At 35.7% G+C, this 15,398-nt stretch overlaps 1 protein-coding gene across 1 annotated transcript in view; it reads right to left on the bottom strand.

Moving 5' to 3' along the window:
* DMD (dystrophin) overlaps nucleotides 1-15,398 on the bottom strand; it is a 2,325,391-nt gene that overhangs the window by 1,660,195 nt on the left and 649,798 nt on the right. The window contains 1 exon segment of the mRNA XM_043994767.1: nucleotides 12,768-12,887. Within this exon segment, the coding sequence (XP_043850702.1) occupies nucleotides 12,768-12,887 (120 nt within the window).

Below are 15,398 nucleotides of genomic sequence, written 5' to 3'. Positions count from 1 at the left end.
ATCTCTTAGTTTCCCTGCAGGACTCAGTATAATCCCACCTTGTACAGGAAGCCTTTTTCTGGCTCCAACCTTTCCCTTAGTACCTTTCCCTCTGAGATCACCTTCCATTGTGTCTCTGTGTTTTTGTGCCGGTGCCTGTGCCTCTTTCTGCCTCTCTCTTCCTCTCTCTATCTCTATCTATCTCTCTATCCATCCATCCATCTATTCATTCCCTCTGTATGTGCATATGTGTGTATACATATATATTTGTGTATCTGTGTGTATATAGTGTTTGTGTATACCTAGTTATTTACACGTTGACACCCCCCATTAGAATATGAGCTTCTTGAGGGAAGGGACTATTTTTGCTATCCATTGTATCTCCAGTCCTAAACACAGAACTAGGCACAAAATAGATATTTAATGAATAATTTTGGCTGGTAGACTGATAGATTGTTATCACTCTACTCTTTCTTGTATAGTGGGGGTTGATCAGCAAATCCCCCTAACTCCTAATGAGTTGTTCAATTCATTGATTTTATTTCTTTCCCCATAGAGTGGATATGCCCATTATCACCTTGAAACAAAAACAGACAACTCCAAATGAGGTCTCATAGCAGGAAACTTGTCACAAGTTATTTCTTCTTGATAAATTTGAATGGTTAGCTCCAGATGGCAGAACTTGGGGCAATGGGTATAAGTTGCAAAAAGGCTAATATAATCGGAATATTGGGGGAAACTTCTTAGCAATTAGGTTTGGTCAAAAGCAGAACAGCTGGCCTTGTAAAACACTGTGTTCTTGTCCTTAGTAATATTTTAACAGAGTCTGGATAACCACTTGTGTGGGAAGTTATAGTGAGAATTCCTTTGTGGTATGGGTTAGACTAGATGGTCTGGGAGGTCCATTCTATCTGTAAAAAAATATATAATTCTGTAATGCTATGATAATAACAAATATGTTGCCTCCTGGCTCAAGGAGTTTAAGAGGATTAAGTATGAGGGAGCAAAAGATTGGAATCTTCTCATCCCTCAGTATAATAGTGCGTTATTCGTAAAATGCAGGTCTAATGGAAAAGAGGTTGCCCTCCAGTAGCAAAAAAGCATATTGACTATAGCTCTTGGGTGGGTGGGATGAATTCAAACCACGAGTTGGCATTATGACTCTAAAAGGTATTTTGTTTCTATGTGTAAAGGAAAAAGATTCACATGGAGTATCAAGGTACCAAATTTGCAACTCATTTCCTTTTTGAAGGGAGTCTAAGTGCTAACATAAATGAATCACATGTTTTCTTTATCTGTTAAAGTGTTCCCCCAATTTCTTTGAAAACTGCATATTTTCTTCATGGGAAATAAAGTCTCCTATCGACCTGATAACCATTTGTTTCCCTGAGTATTTATAAAGAGCTAAGAATTCTGTTAATCACATTTGTACACATTTAGAAATGAGCTATACTTGAAAATTTCCCAGAAAAAAATTCTAGGTAGGAATATAAAACAAAGGAGAAAATAACTCTTTTGGGTCAGTCCTCAAAATCAGACTTGGCTCATGCCTAGACCACAGGTTATATTTAAAAACCAGACAGAGATGGATAATTATTTTCCATTTAATCATAAAGGCATGCCGCCACAATGAGAACCCTCAGAAATCCAGTTAGTTCATGAAGACAATGTACTGCCAAAGGAGTGATGGTTACCTAAATTTTGTGTAACATGAAAGTGTTGGAATAGATCGTTTCTCAAGTCTGTGACCTAATTTGTATTCTTCAAAGTCTAATTATATCTTATAATCCTATGTTCTATTATCATACACTTATGGGTCATTGGTAAATTAAAACAAGTAAACAAATAATTATTTTTTCTTACTTTCATTATATATACAGAGAAATTTAGCCTTAAAATGGTCATGGGGTCATTTGGCTTCTTGGTTTGGGTTTTGGTAATTCCACTTTCTAGCACATTTCACTCTTGAGCAAGTTTTATAGTCATTTTTCCTCCCTGCATTTTCAATTTCATAGCTCTTGTTTAATATCTTCTAAGTACTTCTTTTAAGTACTCTTGTAGTCCTTGTGGAAAGGGCATTTTTTTTCTGAGATTTTACTTGGACTTGTGGAGTTACTTTATTTTTTTTTAGGTTTATCTCCTAGGTATCTCTCAGTCCAAGGTATTTCTGCATTGTCTGACATTTTTTTTACTATTATAGTTTCAGGGATTCAGCCTATGTTTGGGTCAAATGTTTTTTCTTCTTGTAGATGGAATGGGAAGGTTCCACTTACTTTTGAGTGTGGTGGTGAAGACTAGGCCCCATTTTTTTTTTTTTTTGCAGGGCAATGGGGGTTAAGTGACTTGCCCAGGGTCACACAGCTAGTATGTGTCAAGTGTCTGAGGCCGGATTTGAACTCAGGTACTCCTGAATCCAGGGCCGGTACTTTATCCACTGCACCACCTAGCTGTCCCCATAGGCCCCATTTTTATAGTAAGTGTCTGGCCTAGACTCTTACAGTGGCTCTGGGCAGGGCTGTCTAGATACTGGGTTGGGCCAGAAATGTCTAGATACTATTTGAGGCCTAGTTCAACTTATCTCTGTGGCTTGGGTGCTGCCCTTCACCAGGTAATGCTTGCCTTTCACCTGATCCCCAGTACTAGCTCTAAAAATAGCAGCACAAAAAAGCATGAATCTTTTTTTTTTCAGGATAATGAGGGTTAAGTGACCTGCCCAGGGTCACAGAGCTAGTAAGTGTCAAGTGTCTGAGGCCAGATTTGAACTCAGGTCCTCCTGAATCCAGGGCCAGTGCATTATCCATTACACCACCTAGCTGCTCCAAAAGCATGAATTTTGAGACAGGTCCTCCCTATCCACAAGTCAGAAGAATCTAAATTATGTATATATATATGTGTGTGTGTGTGTGTGTGTGTTTGTGTGTGTATATATTTGACCCTAAAAGTTGGCAGAGAAGACAACAATATGAAAACAGTTACAAAGAAAGATGCAAAGAAAAATGCTAATTGGACTCAAGCACAACATAAATTTCTGGAAGAGTTAAAGAAAATATATAAGAGTGGTACAAGAATTGGGAGGGGAGGATGAGAATGATGTAAGATAATTATTAAAAGGGAATCAATAGGGGCAGCTAGGTGGCGCAGTGGATAGAGCACCTGCCCTGGATTCAGGAAGACCTGAGTTCAAATCTGGCCTCGTACACTTGAGACTTACTAGCTGTGTGACCCTGGGCAAGTCACTTAACCCCAATTGCCCTGCCAAAAATAAAAACAAAAAGGGAATCAATAGCTTGGTAAAAGAGGCATAAAAATTCACTGAAGCAAAGAACTCCATAAAATTAGAATTGGGCAAGTGGAAGTTAATGACTCCATGAGGCAACAAGAAACAAACAAAAAAGAATCAAAAGAACCAAAAAAAGAAGAAAATGTGAACTATATAATTAGAAAAACAAGTGGTCTGGAAAATATATCAACAAGAGATAATTTAAGAATTATAGAACTACTTAAGAGCCATGATTAAAAAGACATCATATTTTAAGAAATTATCAAGGAAAATGCCCTAGTTTAGATCCAGAGAATAAAATAAAAATAGAAGGATTACACTGATCACCTCCTGAAAGAGATCCCAAAATGAAAAGCCCCCAGGAATATCATAGCCAAATTGAAAAGCTCCCAGGTCAGAGAAATTCCTTAAAGCAACCAGAAAGAAACAATTCAAATACTGTGGAGCCATGGTAATGATCATACAAGATTTAACAACTTCCACATTAAAGGAGTGTGTGGGGGGAGGGGGAGGGGGAAGGTCCTTGTAATAAAATATTCCTGAAGGCAAAGGAACTAGAATTACTATCAAGAATACCCTACTCAGAAAAACTGAGTATAATTCTTCAGAGGAAAATGAATATTCAACAAAATAGAAGAATTTCAAGCATTTCTGATGAAAAGACCAGATCTGAATGGAAAATTTGACATTCTAACACAAGAGTCAAGGAAAGCATTTAAAAAGTAAATGTGAAAGAATAAACATAAAGGATTCAATAAAATTAAGCTGTTTGCTTTCCTGTGTGGGAAGATAATACATGCAAAACCTAAGAACTTCATCATTACTAGGGCAGTTAAAAGTTTTACATAGATGGAGGGCATGGATATGAGTTGTTTTATCAGAATGATTTCCACAAAAATGAAGAAATGAAAATGAGAGGTACACTGGAAGAAGAGGAAAGGGAGAGGTAGAAACAGGGAAATGTTTTCTTTTTTTTTTTTTCACATGAAAGAAGTAAGTAAGAAATAGCTTTTATAGCAGAGGGGGAATTGGAGGGGGGTGGCAGCCAATTCTTGAACTCCGGGCTCATCAGAATTGGTTCAAAGAGGGAAGAATATATGTGTGTGTGTGTGTGTGTGTGTATGTGTATGTATATATATATATATATGTATATGTGTGTATGTATATGTATATATACACACATATATACACATAAACATACATACACACATTCCTATGTGTATAGAAATATAATTTACCCAAAAGAGAACTAGGAAGGGAAGGGAATAAAAGAAAGGGGGGAATGTGTGATAAAAGAGAGGACAGATTAAGGGAGGTAGTGGTTAGAAGCAAAATAGACTTTTTTGTCTGTGAAGCAATTGGGATTAAGTGACTTGCCCAGGGTCACACAGCTAGTTAGTATCAAGTGTCTGAAGTCACATTTGAATTCAGGTCCTCCTGACTCCAGAGCAGGTGCTCTATCCACTGTACCACCTAGCTGCCCCTACAAAATAGACTTTTAAGGAGAAACAGTATAAAAAAGAGAGCAAAAGAAAGAGAAAAATGGGATGGAAGGAAATACATAGTATTTATAACTCTGAATGTAGATGGGATGAGGTCACCCATAAAATAGAAGAGGATAGCAGAATTGATTAGAAACCAGAATCCAACAATATATTGTGTACAAGAGACACTTGAAAAAGAAAGACATACAAGTGTTAAAGGGTTGGAGCAGAATCTAATATACTTTAGTTGATTTTTTTTAAATGGAAGGAGTAGCAAAGTAAAAGCAAAAACAGATCTAATTAAAAAGATAAGCAGGGAAATATATTTTGCTAAAAAGGATCACAATGAAGTCATATAAAGAAATTTTACAATAAGTTTCTCCATTAAAGCCTCATTTCTCAAATATATATGTAATATAGAACTGAGTTCCATTTTCCATTGATGAAAGGATATAAACAGGCAGTTTACAGAAGACAATATCAAAGCTATTATACTCATGTAAAAATGCTCTAAATCATTATGGTTTTTTAAAAAGGCAAATTAAAACAACCCTGAGGTACCACCCCATACCTGTCAGAAATGACACATGCTGGAGGGGAAAAATAGGTACACTAATGGTGGAGTAGTGAACTAGTCCAAACATTCTGGACAACAATTTAAATCTATGCCCAAGGGGCAGCTAGGTGGCACAGTGGATAGAGCACCAGCCCTGGAGTCAGGAGTACCTGAGTTCAAATCCGGCCTCAGACACTTAACACTTACTAGCTGTGTGACTCTGGGCAAGTCACTTAACCCCAATTGCCTCACTAAAAAAAAAAATAAATAAATAAAAAATAAATAAAAAAATAAATAAATCTATGCCCAAAGGGCTATAAAATCACATATACCTTTGATCCAACAATACCATTACTAGGTCTGTATCTCAGAAAGATCAAAGAAAAAGGATCTATATATGTAGAAAAACATTTATACCTGCTCTTTTTGTGGTGTCAAAGAATTGGAAAATGTTGGAATGCTTATCAGTTGGGGAACAGTTGAAAAGATATGGCATATGATTGTGATGAAGTACTAACTTCCTGTGGGAAATGTCAAGGGGGTGATTTCAGGGGAGGAAACATGGCTAGAGCTATATGAACTGATGTAAAGTGAAATGAGAAGAACTGGAAGATCACTGTGTACAGTAATTGCAATATTATAATGATGACAAACTGAAAGACTTGGCTACAATGATCTAAACCAATTCCAAAGGACTAATGATGAAAGAATGCTATTCAACCCCAAAGAGAGAAGTGATAAACTGAGTGAAAACTGAAGTAAAATTTCCTCACTTTCTTTTTCTTGATTTTTTTGGAAATGTCTACTATAGGAATATATTATGCATGATTTTACATGTATGATTGGTATTATACTGCTTGCCTTCTCAGTAGGTGAGGAGGGGAGGGAGATATTTTGAAACTCAAAATTGGAAAGGAATGTTAATAAATTATATATACATATATACGTATATGTGTATATGGTATGCAAATAGCACATTATTATCAGTTGTGCTTACAAAAAAGGAAATAGTGAAAGTAGTATAGGGATAGGATCCTCTGTCTTTTATTTCCTATTTATCCAAATATCTAGCTTGCTTATACATATTGTTTACTTGTCTTCCCCCATTAGACTGTGAGCTCCTGGAGGTCATGAACTTTCTTTTGCCTTTTTTGTTTGTTTGTTTTTGCTATCCCCAGCGCTTAGCAGAACATCTGCTAAATAGAAGACACTTGATAATTGCTTATTGATTGACTGAATGATTAGCATATGATATTATTCCTAAATGGAACTTTAAGGTGAAGCTCCTACAGATAGGTCCATTCAACTTAGAACTGTAGTGTTGCTTGGGCACTGAGAAGTATAATAAGTAGCCCAATGTCACATAGTCAGACCTTATCAGAGGCTGGATTTTAACTCAGGTTTTGTTTTCTTGGAGACTGATCCTCTAGCCATTATGCAACACTGCCTCTTGGAAACATTAAGCTACCATCAAATACCTTAAAAATGTAATGCATAATGCCTTACTATGTACAACATGCTGCTAAAGAAATACTTGAGAAAACTGTACTTCTAAAGTTTCTACAACATGGGTTTTACCTCAAAAAAATGGTAAAAGATTGTCAGTTACATTTGAAACTGAATTTTCAAAATATACTTTTTTTTTCTGTTATGGCCAGGGCTATTCTCCTGTTAGTTCAAGTTCAAAAAATGAGGCAGTCATAGATCATTCAATAGTTAACAAAAGGTTTTCTTGTCCTTTATCATAGAAAGAATATTCAGTAGAGATATAGTCTCCATCTACTCCCTCTCATTCCTCTATGTACAATAAGTTTTTGTTAGCAGGTCAGAGAGTGGGAATTTTGGGGGACTTGGGGCATGTGACAAGTCTAAAGGGCTCCATCTCCTCATGGGAGTGTCTTTTTAGGCCCTTAGATCAGAGAGCCAAATCAATTTGGCCAGAGAATATAAGGAAGTTGCTCCTTTTATCAATCCCTAGGAAAGTTTTGTAGCCTTTCAGGGGAAAACAAAGCAAAACAAACAAAAACAAAACTAAGCCCAATTTACATTTCAGAGGGAAGGAGAAATCTTGGTAGGTAGTGATCCTATCACTCCTTCAGAGACCCTAATTAAACAAATTTGAACTTCCTTAAAAAAGAAAACCAATATAATTTGTAGCTACTTTAAACTACACTGGGAACACCATTAGTTGCCATTAATCCTGACCCTGATATTTAGTGATAAACCACATTCGAAAAAGAGGTATTATACAGGAACTTCCACCACAGGCAAACCAGATGGTCTTAATTTTGCTTTTCCAAGCCTTTCATGCTGTGTGCTGAACACTTCTGGAGGACTGGAGTGGTATAAGAATTTGCTGCCAATCTGAAAGACTGGTCAATGTGTTGGGGCTGGCATGTAATCCATGTGAGAAAAAAATAGTCACACAGAAGTTAGCAGACCATGAATTTTGTCAGTTGGTTTCCTGGAAACTGTTAAAGAGTCTGTACATCAAAATCTGCAGTGTTCCCATTCACACTCCACACTTACACATGATTTGCTCCTGTGTAATTTCCTGGCACCATTTCTGTCACTTGCCTTGGTCAAAATATTTACAATAGTTTTAAAGACGAATGCTGGTTTTTCTCCTCACCTTTCATAAATTTGTCTATTAGGAAAGGAGAAGGTAAAGAACTGGGAAGAAACATCTGAACAATCTCCCATTATTTTCCCCTAAAGTGAATAGCCTTAGTAACCTGATAATGGGCTTCCTCTTCCTTTCAATTTCTTTTTCCTATCAACACTGGCCCTGAGTATTTTCCAATCTTATTTTTTAATTTATGTGATCACAGAGTCAATGAATTGTTTAAACTACTAAGTGAACATTTCAATTAGGTTATCCAGATTATTGTGCATTTTTCTGTTTCTATAGGTATTTCTAATATTTACAAATGAAATCAGAGAAAGGGTATCTTTAAAAAGTTTTATTCTCTACATATTCAACTAGAAAAAATGATATGTACAAAAAAATCTGATAACGATTCATCAAATATTTAATCTTAAATATTTAGTACCACTGTTTTGTATTTCTAGATCTATTCAGTTAGTTTTATATATTAGAAAATGCAAATATAATTACTAAATCTTTAAAATCTCTATTATTTTTTCTCATGTTTCTTTCCATTAACTATAGACTAGTTTCCTACATCAGAGTTGCTTGATAATAGGTAGTTTTTTGGCTAAATTTTAATTTCTGACTGGACATATCAATAAGAAAGAAAATTGTGCATAAGATCCCAGGGTACAATAGAAGATAGGTGTCACATTGTAAATAATATATGGGCTTCCTATAAATTAGATTCCTTGTGAGCTTAGTTGCTGTTTAATCTATCCATTGTTAATAAGCATTTATTTCATATCTACTATGTGCTAGCAGTCATTAATAACTTAACTGTCCAGGACAATGGCAATTCAATGAAGCAAAGCAGGGGCATAGATAACATGGAATCACATTAAAAAGTTCCGCTTCAGCTTCTCTGAAAATAATAAGAACCAATATTTGTCAAGTCTCATAACCCTTCCTAAACTTGTCTACTTAGAAAGGTAGGTAATGTGTTGAAAGTAGTGGGAACAGGAGAGGAACAGAAAGGCCTTTCTTAGAGAAATGGATCAAGGGCAGAAACCAAACTTTAAGTGATTACCTCAGGTCTTGTGAAGATCCTTGACTTCTATACCTTTGGGAAGTGAATGTTCATCAAAGGGAAGATACCTCTTTCTCTATCCCCTGAAGAAGTTGGCCCTATGACCCACTTTTCTCCATTCAGAAAAGACAGATATTGATTGTTAGGAAGAAGCCCTTGTAATAATCCTTGCAGACAATGGTCAAAGAATCAACTGAATAATGATTGTTGTTCTAGAATGTTAACTCAAAGCTGTATTTGAACATATTATGATATTTTCCTTGTTCAGGAATCCTTTAGTAATGATAATAATGATAGCTAACATTTATTTAGTGTTTTACTATGTACTCACTAAACACTTTACAACTATTAATTACCTCGTTTAATTATCACAATAAACCTGGGATGTTGGTGCTATTATGATATCCATTCTACAGATGAAGACACTGAGGCAAAGAGAAATGACTGTTACACAGCTACTAAATCTATGAGGCAGGATTTGAACTTGGGTCTTTTTGACTTCAGGTCCTGCACTCTATCTACCGTGCCACCTACTTTCTTATAAAGGTTACCTCCAATTCTTTTGGTGGGAGAGAAAAATTCTTAGACATGGATGAATTTTGGCACTTTGGAAATTTCTTCAAGTTAAAAATGGCTTGGATGTTAGATGAACAATAATTAAATAAGATTGTTTAAGACACATTTTTGCCTTAAATGAAAAACATGTTACTTATTTTTTTCCTTCAACACTAACATTCTGTGATCATAGAGGAAGACAATCTCTTTTTTGCATAGAAAAGCTGGATAAAGACAACTACTATCCTGCTGACATCTATAACTTTCTTTTATAGTATGTGATTCTTAGCTGATGACTTCCTGGCTCCAGACTGCAACTATAGGCTCCTTTTATTTCATCCTCTGTCCAGAAGTTGGGTAATCTCCTCAGGTTTTAATCAGAATGGCTTTTTGCTCATTCTCTGAAGTTAACTTGGGTCATACCCATCTCCCCCTCCTCCCACTGGTTCCAGAATGGAACTCTGGTAAATGTTTCCTTTTTATGCTTCAATCCCTTCCCTAAAAAGAAGATTATAGAATAATAGATTTAGAGCTGCAAAAAAACAAACAAACAAAACAAACAAACAAACAAAAACATTAAGGGTCATCAAGTCCAAACTCCTTATTTTAATAGATAAGGGAAATAAGGCATAGAGCATTTAGTTGCCACAGCTACTAAATGTCTGAGGAAGGACTCTTATTTTCATAATATGCAGAGTCAGGTTCTTTCATGTCAGTTTTCTTCCTCCCTTTGCTTGCATCATTCTTAGGAATGTTTTTCATCTTTTCTGTGACTTAATCATTCTAATAAAGCCAAAAGGAAGTTAGCTATTCCATAAGTTCCTTCACTTCTCCAAACAGGGACATGTCTGCCTTTCTTTTAAACATTATTTGATGATTTCTTCAAATAGGAAGAAAAAAAAAAAGACCACTCATAACCTGCAGGTTCCTACATCATATACTTTATATTTTAGCAAGTTTATTTAGTCAGCAGACCTGTTGCTTTCCCTATAGATTCCATTTTGAACAGCTTCCCATATATCACATTAATTCTACTGGTTTATTCTTTGGTCTGAATGCTATCATTTTTCCCAACTGTTAGATTAAGGAAATGATATCAAATTCAGCTTTACTTCATAACTATTTTAGCATGTCCTCTCTGATTTAGTAAATTCTCATTTATGCTGTGATCCCCCCCCTCGCCTCCGCCCTGCCCCTCCTCCTCCACAGGCGTGCACACACACATACACACATCAGAACTGCTATTTCATCAGTGTAGGGAACTTTTGTTTTGTTTTGTTGTTTGTTTTATTTTTTGTTTTGTTGTTTGTTTTTTGTGGGGCAATGAGGCTTAAGTGCCTTGCCCAGGGTCACACAGCTTGTAAGTGTCAAGGGTCTGAGGCCATATTTGAACTCAGGACTTCCTGAACCCAGGGCCGGTGCTTTATCCACTGTGCCACCTAGCTGCCCCTAGTGTAGGGAACTCTTAGTGAGCAAAGTCTACCAATGGTACTTACAGGTACAGGGTGTGTCCAGTACTAAGCATTTAGGTGATTGTCCTCCGGCAGGTAATACAATCAGTTTAAGGGAGAATTATGACTTAAAACCAGGTGTTCTTGACTCCCAGGCCAGCTCTCGAAAATTATGCCATGCTGTCTGTCATACATACACAGACACAAACGCGCGTGGGGGCATGTGGGGGCGCGTAGGGGCATGTGGGCAGACTCTAACAAGAAATTAGTGATTCAAAGAGAAAAGTGTGCAAAAGGAATGTATTCTAAGCAAGGGGGCTCAAGGAGGGCAAATTCATAGATATGGGAAGTTGATGGTTATGGATCACATTCTGCCTCTGAATTCCCTGGCTGAACCACGAAAATGCTAATAATAAACAATCTATAACATTTAAAAAAATTGATACTGTACTGGCTAGAATAAACCAGAATAATATTTCTTTTTTCATAATTTCAGGGAAAATAAAACATCAGGAAAAAAATCTAATCCTCCAGTGGCTCCAATTGTATAAATCACATCGTTCCAATAATATCTGCCTCTCTCGGTATATACGTACATATGCACCTACATATATACACATATATGTATATATGATACATAATAGATACATATACATACAAGCTTTGTAAACATATGAATAAAACTCAGAGATTTAGCAGGTAGCATACAGAGTAGTTAACACAAGAAATGGCATTTCACCAAAATAATGTTTAAAAAACCCAAATACTCCCCCGCACCACCACCACCACCACCACCACCACCACCACCACCACACACAGGGTATAAAGGAATGATAAGATTCTACAAAAAATTTGTATAAGTCTCTTAGGAAACAAAATACTTAGAATAACTTGAAATTGATAAAGTCCTTTAAACCTAACTAAATGGGATTCTTTTCTATATCAGTTTTTACAATATGAATAATGTTTATCACAGCAAAAAAAATGAGTTGTACTTTCAATGAAACAATTTACAGAATATTTGAGCAATCTTTTAGGAAAAAAATGCTATTTCATCTAAATAGAGATTACTTACTATAAAGTTGTTTTAGCCACTTGAGTATATATAAAATGAACTCTTTTTATATAGTTGATAAGAAAAATAACTACCCAACCTTTTATTAACAGACATATGCTACTTCATGTTAATTATTTCCACCACATTATGATAATAAGTTTATAGTTTCATAGGGATAATGTAAATGTAAATATTATAGTAGCATTTTGTAATGTCATACTGTGGTTTGGTTATAACTGTCACTGATGTAAAATTCAGAATATGTCTTCCTATAATACTTATCGGTTATATTTCCAAGGATAGGATTTAAGCCAAAATATACCCAAATGTGTACAACCATATGCAATGATATAAGGATTATTGTACTGATTTTTTTATCCTCTCTTTCACAGTAGATGATAAGTGTCTAAGGACAAAAGCCATGTAATTTTATAAATGTCCATCATTTATAACAAGTATTTTTCAGTGCTTATGGTTCAGTTATAGCAAATGCATTTCTTTCAATTATAAATGAGATGCTTTGCCAAAATCCAACATGCTAATGAGCAAAAATAGTACACACAAAACAAAAGGAAACCAATATGTGTGTGTGTTTGTGTGTGTAATTTATTATGGGGCATTTTGATAAATGTAAACAATATTGATCCCTAGACTCTTTTAGGACAGTTTGGAAATATTCTAAATACTCAGAGTGCTTTTTATTCTATTAAAGATGCGTCAATTACCTGCAATTGTTTCTCCAGGTCAGCAGTTGCTTTGTCACCACTAGTTTCATCCACCACCACCACCATGTGAGTGAGAGAATTGACTCTAACTTGTTCTTGCTCTAAGTCTTCTTGAAGCACCTGGAAAACCAAAATGATAGAAAAGGGGAAAAAAAAAGTCTCCCATGAAATCACAATACTTAGGAAAATGACATCTTAAATTGGATCATAAATGTCAATTATTATTAACTAATTCAAACAAATACACACAGATGATTTTTTTGTTTGTTTTTTTAAATTCCATTGTTGTTTACCTAACTAAATTGTGATCAATATTTTGGAAATTCTTTCATTCCTGGAAATTTTCTATCTTATTTCTTACATTATTGTGCTAATAATAATTTCTTTATATTGCTGGCTATTGGAGGATAGCTCTACTTGTAGAAGTCAGTCAACAAATATTACTTAAGCACTATGCAGCAAGTACTATAGTAAGCACTGGAGACAGAAAGAAAGTGATTTATAAGGATTTTGTAGTCTAATGGGAGAGACAACATGCAAACAATGTTGTATAAATGAAGCATATATAGGGTGAGTTGGTCTAAGAAATACTCTTTAGTGTCTCTTTGTGGTAGCTTCTGGGAACATCATTCCTCCTCAGAGAAAAAACAAACCACTCATCCCTCTGGATTCCATTGAGAGTTGGTTGGGTGAGATTGAGAAGGTAAAATGAGGCTAGAAAGACAGAGTGAGAGGTAGAGGCAGTGACCTCTGGGGTTTGAGAGGCACTGTGTTCCACTGTTGTCTTCACCTAATACAGATAGGACAGTTTTGATTTTACAGTAAGAGGTGTGGTGTAGAAAATGTTATAATGGCAAGGTATTCAGACAAAGTGAAAGAGTCAGAGGTTTGGAAGCTACCTTGATTTAGGGCTCAAGAGCTGTAAGAGTCAGTGATTGTTCACCCAGGCTGGAAATGTAGTGGCTACTCATGGGCCTGATCACACTCCTAACAGACCAGATCTCATGGCTCACTGACTCAGAAGGAATGAACTGCTCCTTTTCTGACCTGGGCTGCCCCTACACTTCCCCTTTCCAAAGGTGTCCTACAGCTCTACAAACTTATTGCAGACACCTGATTGACTTAGTAGATAAGCAAGGCAGCTCAGGCCACCTGAACTCAAGCAATTCATCAGTTTCCCCAAGTTCCAAGTAGTTAATGATAAACAACTTTAAAAAAAATCAAATCTGCACCTGCCAATAGTTGAGGTGTAAATGCTCTTTCTGCAAACTTAATAGTTGGCTCTTGTGAGGTAGTATGTTGACTCCCCCCTCCACACCCCTGCTACATGTGTGTGTAATCATAACTGTAGAAAGGATATGATGAGTCTCAGTTTCACATTAACAATACTAGAATTTATTTCAATCAAATGGATACTAATGTAAGGTCCTACCTACTAAAACCTATCAAAAACTTTTCAGATACATGAAAAAAATTAAATTAAAAATTAAATCAAATTGATGTTAAGCATGAATAGGCAACAGCATATTAACAATAAAGAGATGTGCAAGTGAAGGAGAATAAAGGAGTATTATAGGATAGCAGAAAAGGAGGTGATCTTGTCCCATTGTAAGAATGAGAAATTACGAGTGGGTAGTCTGTATACCTCAATGGAATCTGAGCAATGACAAGATATAAATAAGACCCCAGGAAGTTCAGTAGGCTCCCTCCTTCCCATGCCACTCCCCATGGAAGATTAAAGGGAACATACTGACAGAATGTGAAAGTATAAATGGCTACTTTACTTATATAAGTGGCAGCATAAATGGTGCAATGAGCATTAGATTTGGAGTCACCAGAGACTTAGGTTATAAGCCTGGCTTTGACACATTGCTTTTGTGAACATGGGCAAATCAGTTCAACTATTTGATCCTTGGTTTTTCTCATATAAAAAAGGGAATAATATTATTGTTCCTACAAACTACACAGGATTTAAAAAATTAAGGTGTTATATTAATGTGAAAAGTAACGATTACAACAAAAAATACTCAGATTTGGGATCTCATTGAGTTGGATTTTCCTCCAATATAGATCATGTTATCTGTTCATCCTGGGTAACCTGAGTTTGTTTCCTCCCTTAAATGCAATATAGGTGCCTTCTCTACCATCTTTAAGTACTTACTTAATTTCTCCTGACAATGCAAGGATAAAAATTGAGCACTTGGGCTGTCCAAGTGTTATCATTTGCCTTTCCAAATAAGCATATGAACTTCTCTTTTCATACATTTTCCTGACAACATACTTTTGTTCCTGTTTTTAAATTGTTGTTGTTGTTATTGTTATATATATATAAAACTTTTGAATGAAATATTTTCTGTTATGACTTTTTAACATTGGCATATGAAACAACTGATTGATCCATGAATCATTGTTTCCAAAATTTAGCCTCAGTCTACATAAGTATATCTCAGCATACTGTACTATTTGTATCATCTTGTTATCTGCCCCCCCATTTTGTTTCATTTTCTACATGTTTATAATCAAAGTGTCAATGTCCTTGACTTAATATCTAGTTTGTACTAGGTCCTTTAGCTATAATTCTCATACAGAAAATGTAATGACTATTATTTTTTTTCTCTGTAGGCTTACGTG

Source organism: Dromiciops gliroides, chromosome 3 (assembly GCF_019393635.1).
Source record: "Dromiciops gliroides isolate mDroGli1 chromosome 3, mDroGli1.pri, whole genome shotgun sequence".
NCBI classification, from domain to species: domain Eukaryota; kingdom Metazoa; phylum Chordata; class Mammalia; order Microbiotheria; family Microbiotheriidae; genus Dromiciops; species Dromiciops gliroides.
This window is presented reverse-complemented; position numbering and strand designations above follow the sequence as displayed.